The sequence below is a fragment of the Protopterus annectens genome, chromosome 14.part0, assembly GCF_019279795.1.
Source record: "Protopterus annectens isolate FY-2018-M chromosome 14.part0, PAN1.0, whole genome shotgun sequence".
Classification (NCBI taxonomy): Eukaryota; Metazoa; Chordata; order Ceratodontiformes; family Protopteridae; genus Protopterus; species Protopterus annectens.
Window position 1 is genome coordinate 431,077,328 of NC_056748.1, and position 20,362 is coordinate 431,097,689.

Sequence of the window (20,362 nt, forward strand, 5' to 3'; positions counted from 1 at the left end):
GCAACTCCTTCAACAGCAAGTGCAGCAATTTCTTCTCTCTCCTTCCACTTCCCGGGCATTCCCCCAGAGACGCTCTAGTCCACGATTGACCCCAGGGACTTCTTTATGCATTCCCTCCTTTCCTCCTCATACCGAAGCTAATTCAGAAGGCTACCGTTTTGGGTTACAAAATGATCCTCATTGCTCCTTACTGGCCTCGACAAATATGGTTTCCGTTCCTGCATCGCTATCTTCTCGAACAGCCTTGGACTCTGGACCTAGTTCCAGACCTCTTGATTCATCAATCGAGCGGGCTGCACCAATCCCTGCACTCTCTCCAGCTCAGTGTGGTTACTCCACTTCCAACCTTAGCTAGGCCCCCAGATATCTCCCCGTCTGTGCGCAAAATCCTTTTGTCATCACACAAGTCTACGACCAGAAAAACTTTCGCTAGTAAGTGGAAACGTTTTTCTTCCTGGGCAGAGGCAAAAAGTATAGACCCATTTTCAGCCCCCGTACACTCCATTTTGGAATTTCTCGCAGAGCTCTTCCATGCTGGGTCCGCTTCCACTACAGTTAGTGTTCAGTTAGCGGCAATTTCATATTTTCACATTGGCCTGTCGGAAAACAATATCATGTCCCATAAGCTGTGTAAAGCCTTTCTCAAAGGAACCACTCTGCTCAGGCCCCCAGTGAGAGATCCTCCACCACCGTGGGATCTATATTTGATTTTAGCCTCGCTAATTTTGCCCCCTTTTGAACCTGCAGCTTCTTGTTCACTGAAGTTCTTATCTTGGAATACCCTTTTTCTGGTAGCTATTATTTCAGCCAGAAGAGTTTCGGAACTACAGGCTCTTTCTATCTGTCCCCCATACCTCGTGTTCCACAATGACATGGTTGCTCTTAGGACTAATCCTTCCTTCCTTCCTAAGGTCTCTTTAGAGAGTAACTTGAATCAGTCCATAGACCTTCCTGTGTTTTTCCCTAACCACTCCAACAGGGCGGAGTATAAGTTGCATTAGTTAAATGTTCACAAGCAACTATGCTTTTATTTACATAGAACCAAAGACATTAGAAAATCAGATCAACTGTTCCTGTCTTATGCAGTAGGTAAACAAGGTCTTCCAGTCTCCAAGGTAACCTTATCCAGGTGGTTGTCTTCTATCATCACATTCATATACCAACTCAGGAATAAAGAATTACCAGTCAAACCAAAAGGTCACTCCACCAGAGCTTTAGCCACTTCGGTGGCTTTTTCAGGCTAGGTTGCCCATGGAATCTATTTGTGCTGCAGCTACATGGGCCAACCCACATACTTTCATTTTGCATTACAAGTTGGATTTGGTTTCCAGGAGCAGAGCTGATTTTGCTCCCACTGTTCTGAAGAGTCTTCCGATGAGCCACCCAGGATTTTAGGTGCCAGGGACGCTGTCCCAACCAGCAAGAATGAAGGCAAGATAGACAACTTAACATAAAGAAGTTATGTACCTACCATAACGTTCCATGTTAGTTGTCTTCTTCTCGCCTTCTTTCTTGCGTCCCACCCTCCATCCCCCTATCCTAGTGGACCGAGAAGAGTTCCTCTTGATTTTGCACTGGCTGAGTCTTCTCTGGCTATTTCCTTCTGCTTAGTAGTCTCTCCAGTAGGATTTATGCATTCTAGGATGGGATTCATTTATTATTATGTCTGCAGTTAGACTTACCAAACAAGATCTGGGTATCTAGCGCCAGGCATCAGGGGATATAGGGGGGGCCTCGAGCCTGTAAGCAGCTCTCGAGCTTTTGAAGATGGCCGAGTCGGAGCCGAGGATCGGCTCCGAACCCAACCAGCAAGAAAGAAGGCGAGAAGACAACTAACATGGAACGTTATGGTAGGTACATAACTTTTTTTTTTTTTTGCTTGCAAGACATGATTAGTCATATGTCTTTTCCCTTAAGTAGTCAGTTTGAGAAATCTTTTTTCTACATCACCATTCTTAATTTTATTTATTTATTTATCATTTTGTTTACTGGGAAAGTCCAACTTGGAACAAAGGCAATTTTCAGCAGAGCCCCGGGGAGAAACGCTCCAGGCACATCTTTGTAACGTGGGAGGAAACCCACACAAATGCAAGGAGGACATGCAGACAACGCACAGAAGGCTCTCCAGCCAAGAATTGAACTGGAAAACCTCTTGCTGTAAGGCAACAATGCTACTGCTGTACCACTGCACCATTTACTTTATTTTGCATGTTGCATTTGAATGTTGACCTAATGTAGCATTTTTTTCTGAGTTTCATGACCTCTGCAGAAAAAATGATTAGCAAATGTCCCTGTAAGAGAGAGATTCTGCTTTAAAATTTCCTTTTGCAGTGACTTTTTTTTTGTTTAAAAAAAAAAATACGTTTTCTCATTGGAGCACGGTTCTCGCTTAATAAGGAGCCTTTGCTCAGTTGCAGATGTAATATTTGGACTTTCTTGGAATACACCAAGATTTTGTTGCAGGGCAGGAAATGTCTGCCCTTGCCTAACAGGAAAACAGTTGACTTAGTGAAGGCGGGACTGAGAAACCACTCAAAATTAAAATTTAGTGCCAAAAAGTGTAAAAGCCCAAACGCTTGGTGAATAAGGAACCTGTATGTAGGGGGTGTAAAGTAGTGCTTGAATGGAATACTGCTGCATCAGACTTATTTAGGAGACTTCTTTTGCTATCTCGTGGTGGAAAAATTGATATTTTCTCCTTTATAACACTTTGTCTCACTGGCACTTGAGTTTGTGTCCTGTAAAACAGTTTTCTTAGTGGCCATCATCTTTACTTGGAAAATCTCTGAGCTGCATGTCCTAATGAACTAGGGCATTACTCTGCTGAGTCACAATCCAGTGAAGCAGTAACGCAAAAAAAAAAAAGACATCAAATTTTCTTAAAACCAGTAACCACTCATTCCTCTTTACCATTAAAAAAAATGGACTGACCTTCCAGATCTGATTTAGGCAATGTTTTGACCTCAAGCACTTTAAATTCCTGTCTTAAACTAGAACTGCATGTGTATGCATGTCTTTCCTTATTGGCTTAAAACACACTGTGTCTGCATTACATTACATTAGGATGATGGCAGAGTCTCCCTGTAGTTTGCTCTTTTAAATATCTTAACATTCTACCTCCATTCCATCCCTGTCTTTCTCTTTAACCACCTACCTTATGCCCTCTTAACTGACTCTGTTGTCTCCTTCTTCTTGACCCATTTTGGTAGTCTGTTTCACGGATCCATGACCCTGTCTGTAAAAAAGTAGTTAACTAGAACCAAGGGAGTAGCTGACCCCTGCAGTCTGCTGCCTGTGCCCCTCCTTTCTCTTTTGTCCTTCCTAAGAGTGACCATTCACATCTTTCTAATAAGGTTTTATGCACTTATATCATGATCCCTTGTCTCTTCTGCTCTCCTTCAGGAGAGCTCATGTGCCTGTAGTCCTATTCCTTCCACTCTATCCAGCAGGTCTTTCTGGTAGCTTTCTTCTGAATTTCTTCCAGCAGACCAGTGTCCCTTTCCATATAAAGCTTCCAGAACTGCAGACTGCATTCAGAGCTTGACATGGCATCACTTCTTTAGTTTTGGAGTGTACCCCACTAAAGTCAGTTCCACTTCTCCCATTTGTTCACATCAGAGTAGCTGTGGCCCAGCTGCAGTATTTCTTACTCATTTGCACTGAATTGTAGAAGCTGTTTTTCTGCCCATTTGTTTAACCTTTCCAAATCCTTCATTAGACTCTTCTTATCTTCCACTGCTATACCTGTTTTTGTGTTATCAACAGAGTGAGTGATCCTGCTTTCTTTTCCCCTCAAACATGCCTTGAAAGAAACACTCAAAGGGCACTAGAGACATCTTTAATACTTATTCTGTAAGGGTCTCCTCCAACAAGTTATTGGTAAACAAGCTTTAGAATCACATCCTGGGCCTTCTTCGTTATGTATTATTTTCCTTTTCCATATGTTTAATTAATATTTATACATTTTTTTATTAAAATATTTTTTATTACATATTGTATTTAATTATGCTCAGCTTTGCAATGTGTTTCCAGCTAGTAGTTAACCATTTTTTCTTAACAGACGTTGAATTAAGTAAGAAAATATACTAGATGCACAAGTTAGGTAGCGTAAGAAAAAAGGTAACTAACTCTTCATGTCAAAGGAGGTAATTGAATTGGCTTTGAATTAAACCATTCACCTGCTAGTATACAGTCCTAGGTTTCTAAACAAAATGGAGATAATACTGCATTTAGTAGCTATGCAAAGGCAACTGGCATGCTACAAAAAAAAAAAAAAAAGATCAAGCATACAGATTAACTGTCTCCTTTTTTTTCCTATTAGTGATGCAGACCAGTTTCAAAATAGACGTTTTAAAGGTGTTGCAGCACTTTTTAAATTAAGATTATCCTGAGAAAACAATAGAAGAGCAGATGAGGGAGCATGGAGCATCCAAATAGGACAAGTACGACAGTAGATGTAAGAGTGTTCAATCTCGCCGTTTGTTCTTACACACGGGTTCGGAGCCGATCCTCGGCTCCGAGTTGGCCGAATTGCAAAGCTCTGAATCTCAGAGAAGCTCGAGACCAGCCTATATCCCACAATCCTCCCTGCCATTACTCAGATCTAGTTTGCCACTGCAACAGATCGGATCGAGGAGAGCTCGGACCAGATAGAGATTTTTTTTCTGATATTTCCTTATAGTTATTAGATTTTGTAGAAGTGCTGTGTGTGTGTGTGTGTGTGTGTGTGTGTGTGTGTGTGTGTGTGTGTGTGTGTGTGTGTGTGTGTTGTGTATATATATATATATATATATATATATATATATATATATATATATATATATATATATACCCTTCTTTTTCTTCAGGCACCCTTTGTGGCCTACCTCTTTTTCTTTGGGTGTGGTTTTTGTGAGTGTTTTCTTATATAGCCTTTTCAATATATATATATTCTTATAGGATTAGTATTTTTTTCTATTCTCATAGTTATTGTTATATTGTACTATGTCAGAAAAAGCTAAATCTGGCTTTAAAAGATGTCAGTGTGGGCAGAAAATGTCCATTACTGACAATCATGCTTCCTGCGTCTACTGTCTTGGCCCTCTCCATCTTCAAGAGGATTGCTCTATTTGCCATTCCCTCAGCGGGAGGGTCATGACAGATAGATGCAGGAAGCTCATAGACAGAGGATTGCTGAAACCTGCCTTTCAAGAGGCTTTGGACAAGTCGGATCAGGCTTCTAAATCCTCGAAGGGGTCGAAGATGTCGGAGCCCATGTCATCGGCTCCGAGTTCATCTTCTCGGGTTCGTTCGCCGGTTCCACAGATCTAGGGGCCGAGCGTCGAACATTTATCTTTTCCTGATCCCCAGATCTTGGAACCGGTGTCGGAATTGCCACCACCGTCCATTCTTCGGTCGGTGCCATCTTCGGCTCCTTCGACCCATTCTTCCAGACCCTTGTCTGAGACAGATGTGGATCGTGTCATGCAGAAACTCATGGAAAACACGGCCCTTTCCAAGTTAATTGCAGTTTCCTCCCAGTTGGTGTTGAAACTAGAAGGCCTCCCCATATCTCCAACGGGTCCTCCTTCGAGACCCATCCAGATCTCGGAGCCGGGAGAAGATGACCTGATGATAGTGGAGCCCTCGGTGCCGAAACCGTCCATTGCACGATCGACACCTTTGACTTTGACTCCTTCGGAACCGTTAGGGGAGTCGCGGAGCCGACGGTCTTTGCTCGGTTCCGGGCCCGAGAGTCGTACCGACCTGTCGGTACCAACTCTCCCTCTCGGGGCCTTGGCACAGACTGGCTCGGCTCCGTCCTCTGGGTCGGAGCCCACGGCACCTGGTTCTGGGGTGCTTCCGTGTTCTTCGGAACCGGGGGAGCCCTCGGCCAGGGGTTCGGGGGCCTTTGACCTTATGAGGAAGGTATTGTCTGCACAGACAACCACATCATCAGGGGAATCTTCTCCTTCCTCAAAAGGGCCACTTTCTGTTTCTGCTCCCATGATCCATCCCAAGCGTCGAGCCCAATTGCCTCAGCCACCCCCAGGGGGTTCCCCCTGTTCCTTGGAGGCCTCACCAGAAGCCCCCTCTGATGAGGTCCCAAGGAAACGGTTGTGCAAGAGGAGGCACATAGATTCCCCACAGGAATCTCTTAATGTCTGACACCGACTTGGATGAGGCAGAGGGGTCCCCCAAATCACCCTCGGAGGATGTGCCATTTGCAGACATCCTGGAGATTTTGAAACAGAGGGGTGATTGGCAGTCCCTAGCCCCCTCTGAGGACGAGTCAGTGCTGCTGAAGGCTTTTGGGGCTCAACCTTCTACCTCCTGGGTGACTCCACCCTTCGATGAATTAATGGATTTGATTGCTCGAAGAGCGTGGGAGACACCTGACACAGTGGAACCAGTCCCTAGGAAACCAAACAAGTTCATCACGGCCCCCTAAGATAAATCTTATCTCACCAAGGGAGTCCCTGTCGACGCTATGGTGGTGGCGGCAGCCATGAAAAAGGAGATGTCTGAGTCTTCCTCATCTGTTCATCCTCCTAATAAGGATTCTAGGACTATGGACAGATATGGGAAGCGCATTTTTAGTTCAGCGACTTTTTCCATGCGTTCGCTAAACTACTTGACCCATTTCACACGTTTGCAGAGGGATCTCATCAAGGATCTGACAGATACCCTCCAGGGTAACACAGATGCTGCTGTTTCAGAAAAGGTAACAGCACAACTTAACACCCTCACCTCCATAGTAAACTCATCCATGAGGCTCATATGCAGCCGAGGGATCGAGTAGAGCTGCAGCTTCAGCGATTGCTCTTCGAAGACAATCATGGATGCAGCTGTGCTCCTTTGCAGAAGCCTTCAAGTCTTCCTTTGCCAATGCCCCTTTTGATGGTGCCACACTTTTTGGGCCCAAGGTTAAGGAGACTCTCACTCGGTGCGAGCAAGAGGGAAAGACCCTGTCTGCTGTCGGGGTCAGTTTTTCCGCTCCTAATAGACCGTACCCCAAAGGGCAACGAGGCGGAAAAATGTGGTTCCGTAAGAATCTGGGATCTTTCCAGACCACACAGAGTGATACTCCCTCCAGAGGCAGAGGAGGGGGTAGAAATGGAAGACGCCGCCCCGGCGGCAGAGGGGGTCCGCATAACCAAGGCAACAGGGATTCCGTCACTGGGAAGCCTTTCCAGCACTCCTGAAGGGAGGCCCGGCTGTCCTGCTCTGGAGGCAGTCGGGGGTCGCTTAGCTTTATACCCACTGCCTGGCTAAACATTACTTCAGATTCTTGGTAAAAAGCATTATAGCCAACAGGGTACAAAATCCCCTTCATTTCAACACCACCTCTACAAAGAAAGTTTCCAGACATGCCACCCCGTCTGCGAAAGCTAGCAGCTGTAGAAATTTCAAAGCTGCTCGAAAACAGAGTCATCCAACCAGTCCCAGCGGACCAAAGAGAATTCGGAACTTACTCAAGGTTGTTTTTAGTTCCAAAAAAGACAGGGGACTGGAGACCGATCTTAGATCTCAGCCATCTCAACAACTTCTTGAAGAAGGAAAAGGTCCGGATGGTCACGCTTCAATCGATCCTTCCATTCTTACAGAAGGACGATTGGATGTGCTCTATAGATCTCAAAGACGCGTACTACCACATCAAAATGGCCAGACCGTCCAGAGATCACCTGCGCTTCCGGCTGGGAGCCAATGACTTTCAGTTTCGAGCTCTGCTCTTTGGACTCACCTCAGCCCCCAGGGTATTCACCAAATGCATGGCAGTAGTTGCGGCTCACTTGAGACGACAAGGATTCCAGGTGTTTCCCTATCTGGACGACTGGCTCCTCACCACCACCACCGAGCGTCACCTATTGCAAGCCAGAGACTATACATTCGGCCTTTGTTCCCATTTAGGGATATCCATAAACTTCGAAAAGTCTTGCTTATCGCCCTCACAGTGTATTTCCTTCATCGGAGCAGATCTAAATACACGATCGACACTACTGAAACTCCCCCCAGTAAGAGTTTCAACACTCAAACAGCAGGTCCTTCTTCTTCTGGTCAGCAAGAAAGCCCCAGCCAAACTGGTGTTAAAAGTGTTGGGACTGATGGCAGCCACACTAATTGCAGTCCCTATGGGAAGGTTACACATGAGGATTCTACAATGGCTGCTCTTCGCGCAGTGGTTGTTCCAACACCTACCCCTAGCGCACGAGATAAGGATAACAGAATCTTGTAGACGGGACCTCTCATGGTGGGTGCGCGATCAGAACCTCACTGTGGGTCGTCTGTTCGTTCTACCCAGTCCAACAGCCACAATAACCACGGACGCTTCCCTGTTAGGGTGGGGGGGCCTTTTTCAGGGAAGAACAGTCCAAGGAGAATGGTCCAGCATGGAGTACACTCTACATATAAATGTTCTGGAGTTGAGGGCGGTGTTCCTGGCGTTGCAACACTTCCAAGCCCTCTTAACTCTAGGAACAGTAGCAGTTCAGACAGACAACATGTCTGTAGTCTGGTACATAAACAAACAAGGGGGAACCACGTCTTACCCGTTATGCAGAGAGGTCATAAGAATTTGGCAATGGGCAGAGTCCACGGGCCGCTTTCTGATAGCAACGCACATCCCGGGGTCATCCAACGTCATTGCGGACAGGTTGAGCAGAGCCATCCTGTTACCTCACGAGTGGTCCCTCAATTCACAGACGGCGGAAAAGATCTTCCGCAAATGGGGCCAGCCTTGCTGCGATCTGTTTGCTTCCCCGTTGAATGCAAAATGCAGAAGCTACTTTGCCCTTCTACCCCCTCCGGGGGATGTCCCCAGGGACGCACTGATACACGATTGGCCCCCGGGTCTCCTATATGCATTCCCACCGACTCCATTGATTCCCAGATTTCTACAGAAAGCCAGGAACCTGGAAAGGACTATAATACTCATAGCCCCATTCTGGCCTCGTCAAATATGGTTCCCCTTTCTTCGAGCCCATCAAATAGAGAAACCATGGATTCTGGACCCAGTACCAGATCTGCTGACACATTCGTCGGGAGTTCCTCACCTGTCTCTACAGTCCCTCAAACTAGCAGCTTGGCTGCTCCGCTTCCCTGCTTAGCCAGGTCTCATCTACTCCCTCTGGTAGTTCAACACATCCTGGTTGCTTCTCATAAAGCTTCCACTACTAAGCTCTATACGAGTAAGTGGAAACGCTTTGTATATTGGGCATCTAGTCAAAACTTAGACCCCTTGGTAGCTCCTCTACATAAAATTTTAGAATTCTTATCCATCCTTTTTCACGAAGGAGCTTCTACTTCCACTCTAAGAGTACAGTTGGCGGCCATATCAAACTTCCATATTGGTGAGGAAGGTTCTTCCATTATGTCTCACAGACTTTGTAAGGCCTTTATGAAAGGAACCTTCCATCTTAGACCGCCTGTCAGAAAACCTTTCTTTCCATGGAGCCTGAATTTGCTGCTGTCGCAACTCATGTTGTCACCTTTTGAACCTGCTTCGTCATGTCTCTTAAAGTTCTTATCGTGGAAGACACTGTTTCTCATCGCTGTGACCTCAGCTCGTAGAGTCTCAGAGCTGCAGGCATTATCGGTCAGACCACCTTACTTGATATTCCATCCAGACAGGGTCTCTTTGCGTACAAATCCATCTTTCCTTCCAAAAGTATGCTCAGTTACGAATATTAACCAGTCTATAGAACTCCCTACCTTTTTCAAAAACCATACTAACAAACTGGAGTATATGTTGCACAAGTTGGATGTTCACAGGCAGTTAAGATTTTATTTAGATAGGACCAAAGCTTACAGGAAAAACGGATCAGCTCTTTGTCCGCATTTGCAGACATTAAAAAGGGCATGGCAATTACTAAACGTACACTATCTAAATGGCTTGCTGACTGTATAACATTTGTATACTCTAAATCAAAGCAATCCTTACCCACCAAACCTAAGGCCCATTCTACCAGATCCGTTTCCACTTCCTTAGCTCATGCGGCTCGCTTGCCTTTGGACACTATTTGTGCAGCAGCCACGTGGTCTAAACCACATACTTTCATCACTCATTATAGAGTGGACAAGGTCTCCAAGGATAGGACATCATTTGGTTCCACTGTGCTTAGGAATGTTCTTCCATGAGTCACTCGGGGTCATGGAGCTAGGGACGCTACCCGTGTGTAAGAACAAATGGCGAGATTGAACACTCTTACATAAAGAGGTTATGTCCTTACCATAACGTTCCATGTAGAGTGTTCATCTCACCTTTGTTCTTACATTCCCTCCCTCCCCCCCCATGTGTTTGGAAGAACTGGTAGGATTAGAGTCTGATCGACGTGTCTTGACCCCTTCCGGGGTATATGGTCCTGTGTGTCATGGGATATATGCTTAGACCATTAGTTATTGCTATGGTGAGAGAGCGTCTCTGAATGGCTGAAGAGAGTGTATGCTTCTTGCACCGCAGGTGTTGGATTCTTTGGTCTGGTTTGTTTGCAAACTAGATCTGAGTAATGGCAGGGAGGATTGTGGGATATAGGCTGGTCTCGAGCTTCTCTGAGATTCAGAGCTTTGCAATTCGGCCGACTCGGAGCCGATCCTTGTGTGTAAGAACAAAGGCGAGATGAACACTCTACATGGAACGTTATGGTAAGGACATAACTTCTTTTTTTTTCTAAATGCATTATTCCAGATTGTTTATGAGGCATCTGCCTGGACCACCTTTCACACCTTTTCAAGGCATTATGCATATGGTATGCAGACCAGAAACAGTTCATGGCTTGATATTTTAAAATCCTGTAGTGCATTCTTTGATCTCCCTAGCCTCTGGTCAGAGTACCACCAGACTAGCTAACTGCTTTAGTACTCTTAGCATGGGTAGAGGGATCCCTTCTGAAGCTCGAAATCACATGTAATCGAAACTCATTTTCATGAGATGAAAATACTGCAACCTTGAATTCCTAAATGGCAAATTTTTCCCAGGGTAAATAAATACTTGCCCAGTATGCCCTTTTCTCCTCTGTAGTGCAATCCCGGAGATGGTGTATATATATATATAGTTAAGGGGATGTGGTGAGAGTTGCCCCCCACCTAGGTGGGTTTTATTTACTATGGTGTGCTTTTTTTTTTTTAAATTTTGGGCAAGTGTTTACTTAGCCTGTGAAAAACTCGCCATTCAGGAACTGAAGGTTTTAGTATTTTCGTCTTACAAAAATGAGTTTAGATTGTATGAGGTTCTGAGGTTTAGAAGTAGATCCGGGTAGAGATAATACTGCAGAAATTATACGTAAATGATGAACAAAGCACAGTTGCAACCAGTGCAGTATAGCCTGCTGTCCAACTTTCCCTTACCTTTTTTCGTTGAACTGTAGAATGAGAAAACAAATAGCAGTCATTTGCTGGGAAGTGTGGTGGTGACAAGACCCTTTCACTTATAAAAATTTGCTTGTGTATGTTACCACCTTTAGCATGTCTATCATCAATGTGTTTGTAGTTGCAGGTTACATGGTAATGTTACTTGTTTCACTGTCAAGCTACAATACATGAGAGCTTGCTTCCTTGTGGACATAAAGAAAATAAGCAAAACGTAGCATAGCTACAGGTAAGTGACATATTTAAATTTTTTAAACACTGCAGGTGGCTTTTGTGGACAAGTTATTGTACTGCTTTCCCCATTGATGGTAGTATTGAAGGTTGTTAATGAATATGTAAAATTATATAAAATGTGCGAAGTAAATATTACTGACTGAGTACAAATTTTGCTATTACAATGGCTAACAGTTAAATTTTAGCTTATGAGATATGAACTTTAATAATTTTTTTTTTCTCTGTAGATGCCACCATATATTCTAGATCATGGAGAGTCTGGTCCAGTACGGTGTAACAGATGTAAAGCTTATATGTGTCCATTTATGCAGTTCATTGAGGGAGGCAGAAGATTTCAGTGCAGCTTCTGCTGTTGTGTCACTGAAGGTAAGATCATTTAAACTGAATGTCATTTGTTGGTGCTTCTGATGTCAGTAGTTTATTCACACTGCCAACTCACAGCTAGAGAGGCAAGGCATCTATTTGAGCTTCTGCTAATCTGAGTTCTAGACTGAGCTTGAGGCAGTGGAAGGGATGGTCAGGAAAGAGAGTGGGCTACAGGATGAAGTGACCATTTGCTACCTCTCCTATTTCAGTGGACCTGTGATGGAAGGCCAGCGACCTCACAAGCTACAGCAGTTACTTTAGAAGAAGAGAAGGTGGTATGATATTCAGTATCCATATAAGTCATGTATTCCTAAACCACCTTGTTGTATTGGGATCCTCACCCAAATAAATTCCTTCATCTCTTTGTTGTCCACAAGTTCTCCTCCAGATGGTAAAAATGTGCCTAATATGTATGTAAAACCAAAAGGATTAAAAATGTTTCACTGCTTGAATCTTACTGTCCATATCTATAAGTAAGAGCTTACAGTTTCTCAGTTTTTGTGTTGTTTTGTTTAGTCTCTTCCCCACATATCTTTAGCTGCCGTAACTAAATCCTTTTTAAATAATATTCCAAGTACTTATTCTTATGTCCCCATAAACATGGGTATTACTGAAACAATTCATGTGCAGGTACATAATTTATTACTATATCCTTTGTTATAGTTTCATTAGTTGTATATCCTGAAAAGATTTGAAAGTGTTTCAAAATGTTCCACATCACCAAAATGGCCATACAAAATATCTGCAAATAATCCAAACATGTCTTAATTAACATACTAATCCTATTCTTAAATTTCTGAGTCACTTATTTTCTTCGCTAATGGCTCTAAAAATAAGGCAAGTAAAGGGGGGAAAAGAGCACACTTGGCTGGTTCCTTTATTCAAACTCGGCTTATCAGAGAGGAACCCTACCACCATAATTTTTGCCTCTGATCTTTAATTTATACTGCTAATTAATACCATTATTGCATCAGCTAATGTAAATGCTTCTATTGCCCCATCATAAAATCCCAGCTTACTCTATCCGATGCTTTCTCTACAGCAAGATCTGTTGACAGCAGTATTTTCTTACACTCTGCTTCCCTTTGGCTCATCATTGTTCTATTAATGTCAAATTTTACCTTCCCTCCACAAAACCACATTGATCCCTATCTCTCAGTTTTGGCAATACCTTTGCCAGTCTCCTAGTTAGTATAGACATAAACACATCTGAAGTAGTTTACTTCATTTGGTCTTCAACCTGTGGGTTTCAGATCCAACATGGCCGCAATTTCCAGCTATTGATCCGAGCTCCAAGCTCCTCCCCTTACCCATAATACCCATTGTCTCCCTTCAGATCTCATTTGCTGCCAGGGTAGCAACAAGCATCGTCCAAGTTCCGAATTTGTTGGGGGTGTGTAAGTGAAGTTTTTTGCTAATTTCTTCTATCCTCTCTCTATTTCTTCACCTTTCCATGTCTGCGTTGGTATTAAAAAAAAAAAAAAAAAAAAGTTCTCTTCTTTCCGTCTGTACTTTTTAGTGTGTGTGTGTTTGGGGGGGTTGGTGCGGGGATGGCAGAAGCCCAAAAGCTCTCTCCAGTGGATGGCCACACTCTGTGCATGGTATACCTGGGTGCAGACCACCTTAAGGTCCCCCTGTTCTATTTGTGCTGGGTTCAACCCCAGAGCACTTAAGGGCAGGCGGGACAAACTTATCCTTAAAGACTTGCTTCCCTCCTTGGGGACGGCAGTCCTTTCTTCCACCGCTGGGGGAGCAGCAGCCGCTGCATCTTCCTCCTCTTCCCCGGCCTCTGGGACTCAAACTCCTGCCAAGAGGTCCGGTGAAGGGGATAAGACTAAAAAAGACAGGCCTCACAAGCAGTCCCCTGATCGTTTGTCACAGGCAGGTCTGCCACCCACAGTGAGGCCATGACTAGGCCTGTGTCTTCTTGGCTCCGTTCCCCGAGGTTCTCCCCACGAGGCCGAGGAACCCCATAGCTGGTTCCCTGCTAGGTCCACTCCCCACCAGCTTTCCAGACCAGTTTTGGTGTTGTCATCCCACTCCAACCAGAGCCTTAGCGAGGCGGAGATGGACAAGACGATGTGGAGGTTTATCCGCACTCAGATCCAGATGGGAGTCTTGCCAGTACCCTCTCCCTCTGGAGGGGGCTCCTTGCAACCTTTTTTCTGTTCAATAACTCCTTCTCCAATCCAACCGGCGGTTTTGGAGTTTTTGGATCCGAGGACCCACACGGTCGAGGGGTCAGCGCCGATGGTACTGTGTACCTTGACGCCGGCCGTTGCCTTGAGCTTGTCGGATCCGAGCTCTCTGAGCCATAGACTCTGAGTTGGATCCGTGGGGCTGCTTTCAGCTCTGAATGCTTTGGAGCGGAGCATTCCCTTTGGTGTCTCTGTTCCTGAAGTCTCTGCTCCGACTCCCTTGTTGGGTCAAGGGGAATGACCCCCTACAGGTAGTTCCCAGGAGGTTCATTCTCTCTCCGCCTTCGACGTGGTGGAGAGGGTTCTCGCGGTGTTGAGACCTCTGACCATCTTGTCCTCGGACTCCATCCAGAACCCCCGGCTCTGAGTGCGGTTCAGACTGTCTTGATGTCTCAGGGACCAGCCCTTGGTCGTGATGCCTCAGGAAGTTCTCCCAAGGGAACAGCAAGAGGTTTGCAAGTCTTCCCCAGAGAGTTCCATTGAGGAAGTGCCTCACAAATGGATGTGTAAGAGGAGGCACTTGTACTGTCCACCAGAGTCCCTCACCAAAGACAAAGACCTGGAGGAAGGGGAAGGTTCCCCATGGTCACCCCCCAAGGATGTCTCATTTGGAGACGTCATGGAGCTCCTCTGCCAGAGGAGGGGGTGGTCTGCCCCAAACCTGACCTTGGACAAGTCTGTGTTCCTGGAGGCATGTGGCTCTGGCCCATCTACCTCTTGGGTGTCGCCTCCTGCAGATCCTTTAGTGGATCTCATAACATCTAGGACATGGAAGGAACTGGACATCATAGAGCCCATCCCCAAGCACCCCAAGTATTGAGCCCCCTGTCGGACAGGACACACTGGAACAAGGGGTCCCCAGTAGATGCGATGATGGTGGCAGCTGCCACTAAGGAGGAGGAGCTCTCTCAGGAAAGCACCACGGTTATCCCCCTGATCGAGAATTGAGGGTGATGGACCATTTTGAGAAGCGGATGTATGCTTCAACGACCTTCTCGGTGAGGGCGCTGAACTACATGGCACATGATTTTGGGAAGTGGGTGTATGCTTCAGCGGCCTTCTTGGTGAGGGAGCTGAAATACATGGCACATGTCATTTGACTTTAATGAGACTTTGTGAAGGAAATCACGGAGTCAACCCCAGAGTCCATGGTGGGCGACAAGATGATGTTCTCTGCCCGAATAGCCACTCTTAAAGCGGTTGCGAATACATACATGTGACTGCTGTCTCATGTCTCAGAGGGAGCCTCAAGGACGGCCAGGACAGGCGTTGCCATCAGACGTCACACCTGGCTCCAGCTGTGTCAATTCTTGGAGCCCTTTAAGGCATCTTTTACCAATGCCCTGTATGAGGTTCTTCTCTCTTTGGGAAATCTGTCAGAGACACTAGTCCAGAGCGAGGAGGATAGGAAGACTCTGTCTGCTGTCAGGATCTGCTTCTCACCCCCTCAAAGATCCTTTTCCAGGAATCAACGAGGGATGAAGAAGATGTGTTTCCGGAAGTCTCAGGGGTTTTCCCGGGATGCTCAGGACTCTTCTTCCCCAGAGGCAGAGGGGGTTACGATAGACACCGCTCTAGAGGCAGAGGGGTCCAAGGAATTTCATGTCCCAAGAACCCTTCTCAGAGAAACCCGGGCAGCAGCCCTGAAGGGTTGCCCGACTGCTCGTCTCTGGACATAGTCGGGGGTCATCTTGTCACTGCGTCCAACAGCATGGGAGTCCATTACGACAGATCGTTGGGTGTTGAGAATCATATCCCGAGGATATTTTGTTCCGTTCAAGGAACTGCCCTATCCAAACAAGCACCACCCAGACTTTCCACCCGCGCAAAGGGAGGAAGCAGCGCTAGTAATTGGAAAGCTGCCTAAGAAACGAGTCATCCAGCCAGTCTCCCTAGACCAGGTCCGGATCCGGCATTTATTCCAGGTTCTTTTTGGTGCCGAAGAAAACGGGGGAGCTCAGACCCATCTTGGATCTGTCCACATTGAACCTATCAGTAGCCAAGACGAAGTTCCGGATGGACACTCTTCAATCCATCCTGCCCTTTCTGCAGGCCAAAGATTAAATGTGCTCGATCAACCTCCAGGATGAGTACTATCACATCAAGATGGGCACCCCTCTCCACTTCCGGCTGGGAGCCAATCATTATCAGTTCAGAGCCCTTCCCTTTGTTCTCACCACAGCCCCCAGGGTGTTCACCAAGCTGATGGCAGTTGCAGCGGTTCACCTGAAGCTTCAGGGTATTCAGGCCTTCCTTGCCTGGACAATTGGGTGTTTGATGCCCCTTCAAAGCATCTACTCTGCCAAGCCAGGGATTACTTCCTTCTGCTTGCAAACAAATTGGGCATCACCATCAATCTGACAAGTCTTTATTGGCCCCGGTCCATATTCTAGACTCTATTGGACACTATTCAAACAAGAGTTTTCCTCACTTCAGACAGGATACGCAATCTAAGATTACATGTGTTGCACATTCTTCATACCCAGCTCCCGACAGCTGAAGCAGTCCTAAGGGTGTTGGGTTCCATGGTGACTGACCACGATCAATCTTCTGCCGATGGCTCATCTTCATATGAGAGTTCTTCAATGGACACTTGCGGTCCAGTGGTCCCTGTTAGATCTTCCTCTGTACTTTCCTGTGTGGGTCTCAAGGGTATGCAAGGACTCCCTTTGGTGGTGGATTCAGTCCCCAGACCTCCTCAAGGGACGCTCCTTTCATCCTGCCTTTCCCAAATCCACAGTGACCATGGACGCCTCCCAGCTGAAGGGGCGAGTGGGCACTGCTTGGGAAGGAGAGTTCAAGGCACATGGTCCCCTTCCGAGACCAGCTTGCATATCAGCAGACTAGAGATGATGGCGGTCCTTCTTGTGTTGCAGGCCCTTCACGCTCATCTTCCTCTAGGGACAATTGCAGTTCAGACAATATGTCAGTGGTCTGGTTTATCAACAAACAAGGGGGAACCAGGTCTTATTCCCTCTGTCAAGAAGCCATGAGAGTGTGGGAATGGGCAATCTCTACCGGCTGCTTTCTGGTGGCAGTGCATATTCCGGGGCGGTCCAGCATTCTAGCGGACAGACTCAGCAGATCTATCTTGATGCCTTACGAGTGGTCTCTGAATCCTTCAGTAGCGTAACAGGTCTTTCAAAGGTGGGGTCGTCCTTGCTGCGATCTCTTCGCATCTCCTTCCAGCACGAAATGCAGTGAGTTTTTTGCTCTGAACCTCCCCACAAGGAGAAGCCCCCAGAGATGCACTGGTACATGCTTGGCCTCCCAGTTTTCTTTACGCTTATCCTCTGCTTCCTCTTACGTCAAAGTTTTTTTAGAAAGCCCGAAGGCTGGGGAACACTGTGATCATCATCGCCCCATTCTGCCCTTGCCAAGTTTGGCTCCCCTTCCTTTGGTCTCATCTGGTAGTTCCTCCATGGACGTTGGATCCAGTTCCTGATCTTCTTTCTCATCCCTCAGGGATTCCTCACCCAGACCTGGACAGTCTGAAGTTCACAGCTTGGCTGCTCCAGTTCCCATGATCATTAGGACTCCCAGATTGTCATCCCTTGTTAAATGATTTTGGTAATGGCTCCTAAATCTTCCACTAGAAAGGTGTGTCTGAGTAAATGAAAATGTTTTTCCATATGGGCCACTCAGCGGGCCTTGGATCCCTTTACTGCACCTCTTTTGGCAGTCTTAGATTTTCTGGCGAGTATATTTCGTCAGGGTGCCACTTCATCTACAGTTAAAGTCCAACTGGCAGCTATTTCTAATTTTCATGTGGGGGTGAATGTCTTCCTTGTCATCTTCCAAACTTTGTAAGACTTTCCTTAAGGATGCCTGCCTTCCTTAGACCGCCAGTTAAGGACCCTGTGCTTCCATGTGATTTTTCTTTAGTATTACAGGCATTAGTCTCCGCACCCTTTAAACCTGCGGCCTCAGTTGATTTGCAGTTTGTGACCTGGAAGACTGCCTTCTTGGTTGTCATTACATCTCCCAGAGGAGTATCAGAACACCAAGCTCTTTCTATCCAAGTGCCTTACATGATTTTTCACAAAGACAGGGTGTCATTGCGTACTAATCCATCTTTCCTTCCTAAAGTAGCCTCGGAAGCCAATACTAATCAAACTATCAATTTGCCAGTTTTTTCCCTAACTTTCAAAATAAAGGGGAATACAAGTTGCACCTGCTAGATGTTCATAGACAACTGAGATTCTACTTTCACAGGACGAAACCTTTTCGTAAATCTGATAAACTGTTCATGTCTTATTCTAAACCCTTCTTAGGTAAGTCAGTTTCTAAAGTAACCATTGCTCGCTGGATCTCCCAGTGCATTGTTCGAGTTTATGCTGTTAAAAGAATGTCTCCTCTGGGACAAGTGAAGGCGCATTCTACTTGACCTATGGCTACTTCAGCTGCCTTCTGGCCTAGGGTGTCTCTGGACGATATATTTTCGGCAGCCACATGGTCCTCATCTCATACTTTCATTTCACACTACAAATTGGATATCGTGTCTAGAAACAGAGCATCATTCGGCTCTGTGGTGCTCCAGAATATCCTTCCATGAGGGCCTCCCAGGAGTTTTTGGTAGTTGTGGACTCTGTCCCACAGGTTGAAGACCAAATAAAGTAAACTACTTCAGATAAAGAAGTTATGTTTTCACCGTAACGTTCCATCTGAGTAGTTGTAACGTCATTTGTCTTCAACCATCTCCCCCTCCTTCCCCCTTGACCTTGTTACTTAGTGAAGGTTGTTTTACCTTTGTGTAGGTTGTGAGACCCTTGGGCCTGTCGGGGGCCTGGAGTTTTTTTTTGTGGCTCACGCTTGTGATAAGGTTCTGTTGGGTCAGGTGTTTGGTACTCTTCAGGCAGCAAACTCAATCTGAGGGGAGAAGGGAGACAGAGGATATTATGGCTAACGGGAGGAGCTTGGATGAGTAGCTGGAAAATGTGGCCGTTTCAGATCTGATGTGGATCCGAAATCCACAGGATGAAGACAAATGAAGTACAACTACTCAGATAGAATGTTGTGGTGAGTACATAACCTTTTTTTTTATAGTCATGGTTTAAAATTGAAGTGGGTCTACATGAAGCTAGGTTTTGTGGTTCTTTACTCTCTTTGGATAATACAGCCACCACAGCTGTCTTCCAAGGTGCTGGTACTTCCCCTCTTTTTAAAATACTATTAAAAAAAACCTCTCAAATCGTTATCACTTTATTACGTTCTAATTTCCAAATGTCCACATGAATGCTATATTTTTCTGGAGATTTCCCTGTAGACGGATTAAACATCAATATTTTTATCTCATCTCCTTCTATCTTAACTGTTGTTGAAACTCATTTGTATATAATTAAGTCTTCCATAATTATTTCTATTAGTGTTTTTTCTTGGTTTTTACATTCTTCTGCATTATATAAGTTTTATAAAATTTCTGAAATATCTCTTGTATGTCTATAAGGATCTCTGGTTATTTTTCTTGTCATATGCTCCTTATGTTTTCAAAACCCTTTCTACTTTCTGTTGCCCAAGACATTGTGCTAAATATTTTGTGGTCTGCAGTTATCAAAAATGGTTGTTTTACAACAATCTTTCTAAACTGAAGCATATTATCTAAATACTCTCTTTTCCGCAATGTAGTCTGCAATTGCTCCTCCCCTTAGGTAGGTACTAGGCTATCTGCCCGAAGGCATTTATAAGCCTAGCCCGAATGTGTTGGCTTTCGCCGCCCCCTTAGATTAGTTCTGTGTGCCTCTGTCCGGCAGAGCCACTGAAGTGATCCCCTGGACAAACTTTGTTTCCTGTCCACTCGTCAAGGTTTCTCTTGAAGAGTGTTAGTGAGGAGCTCTGCCTAATGTAGATTGGAATCTTGTTCCAAAGCATGGAAAGTTCTGGGACAGGAATCTATCCTTCCAGCACGTCCTATGTATTGTTGTGGTGAGGTTTAGATCCCTAGAGCATGTGGCTCGAGGGGATATGGTTTTCTTTAGATGGAGCATGTCCATCAATTCTGGGTTGGACATGGCCTTGTATGTCAGGCAGTCATCACCTCTGAATAGGCGGTATGCAACTAAGTACAGCTGGAGTTTCTTCAGTCGAGCTGCATAGGGCATCTGTTTGAGGCCAGTGATCCTCTTGGTGAGGTACTTATGCAGTCTTTCCAGCTGTTGCAGGTGTCTTGTAAGGTACATCCCAAATGTGGCGTTGTACTCTGATGGGTCTGATGAGTAGAGAGG

At 45.6% G+C, this 20,362-nt stretch overlaps 1 protein-coding gene across 1 annotated transcript in view; it reads left to right on the plus strand.

The window, feature by feature from the left end:
- SEC24C (SEC24 homolog C, COPII coat complex component) overlaps positions 1 to 20,362 on the plus strand; it is a 2,546,747-nt gene that overhangs the window by 1,003,619 nt on the left and 1,522,766 nt on the right. Inside the window, exon 10 of the mRNA XM_044055565.1 lies at positions 11,805 to 11,943. Within this exon, the coding sequence (XP_043911500.1) occupies positions 11,805 to 11,943 (139 nt within the window). The remainder of the gene's footprint in view (positions 1 to 11,804; positions 11,944 to 20,362) is intronic.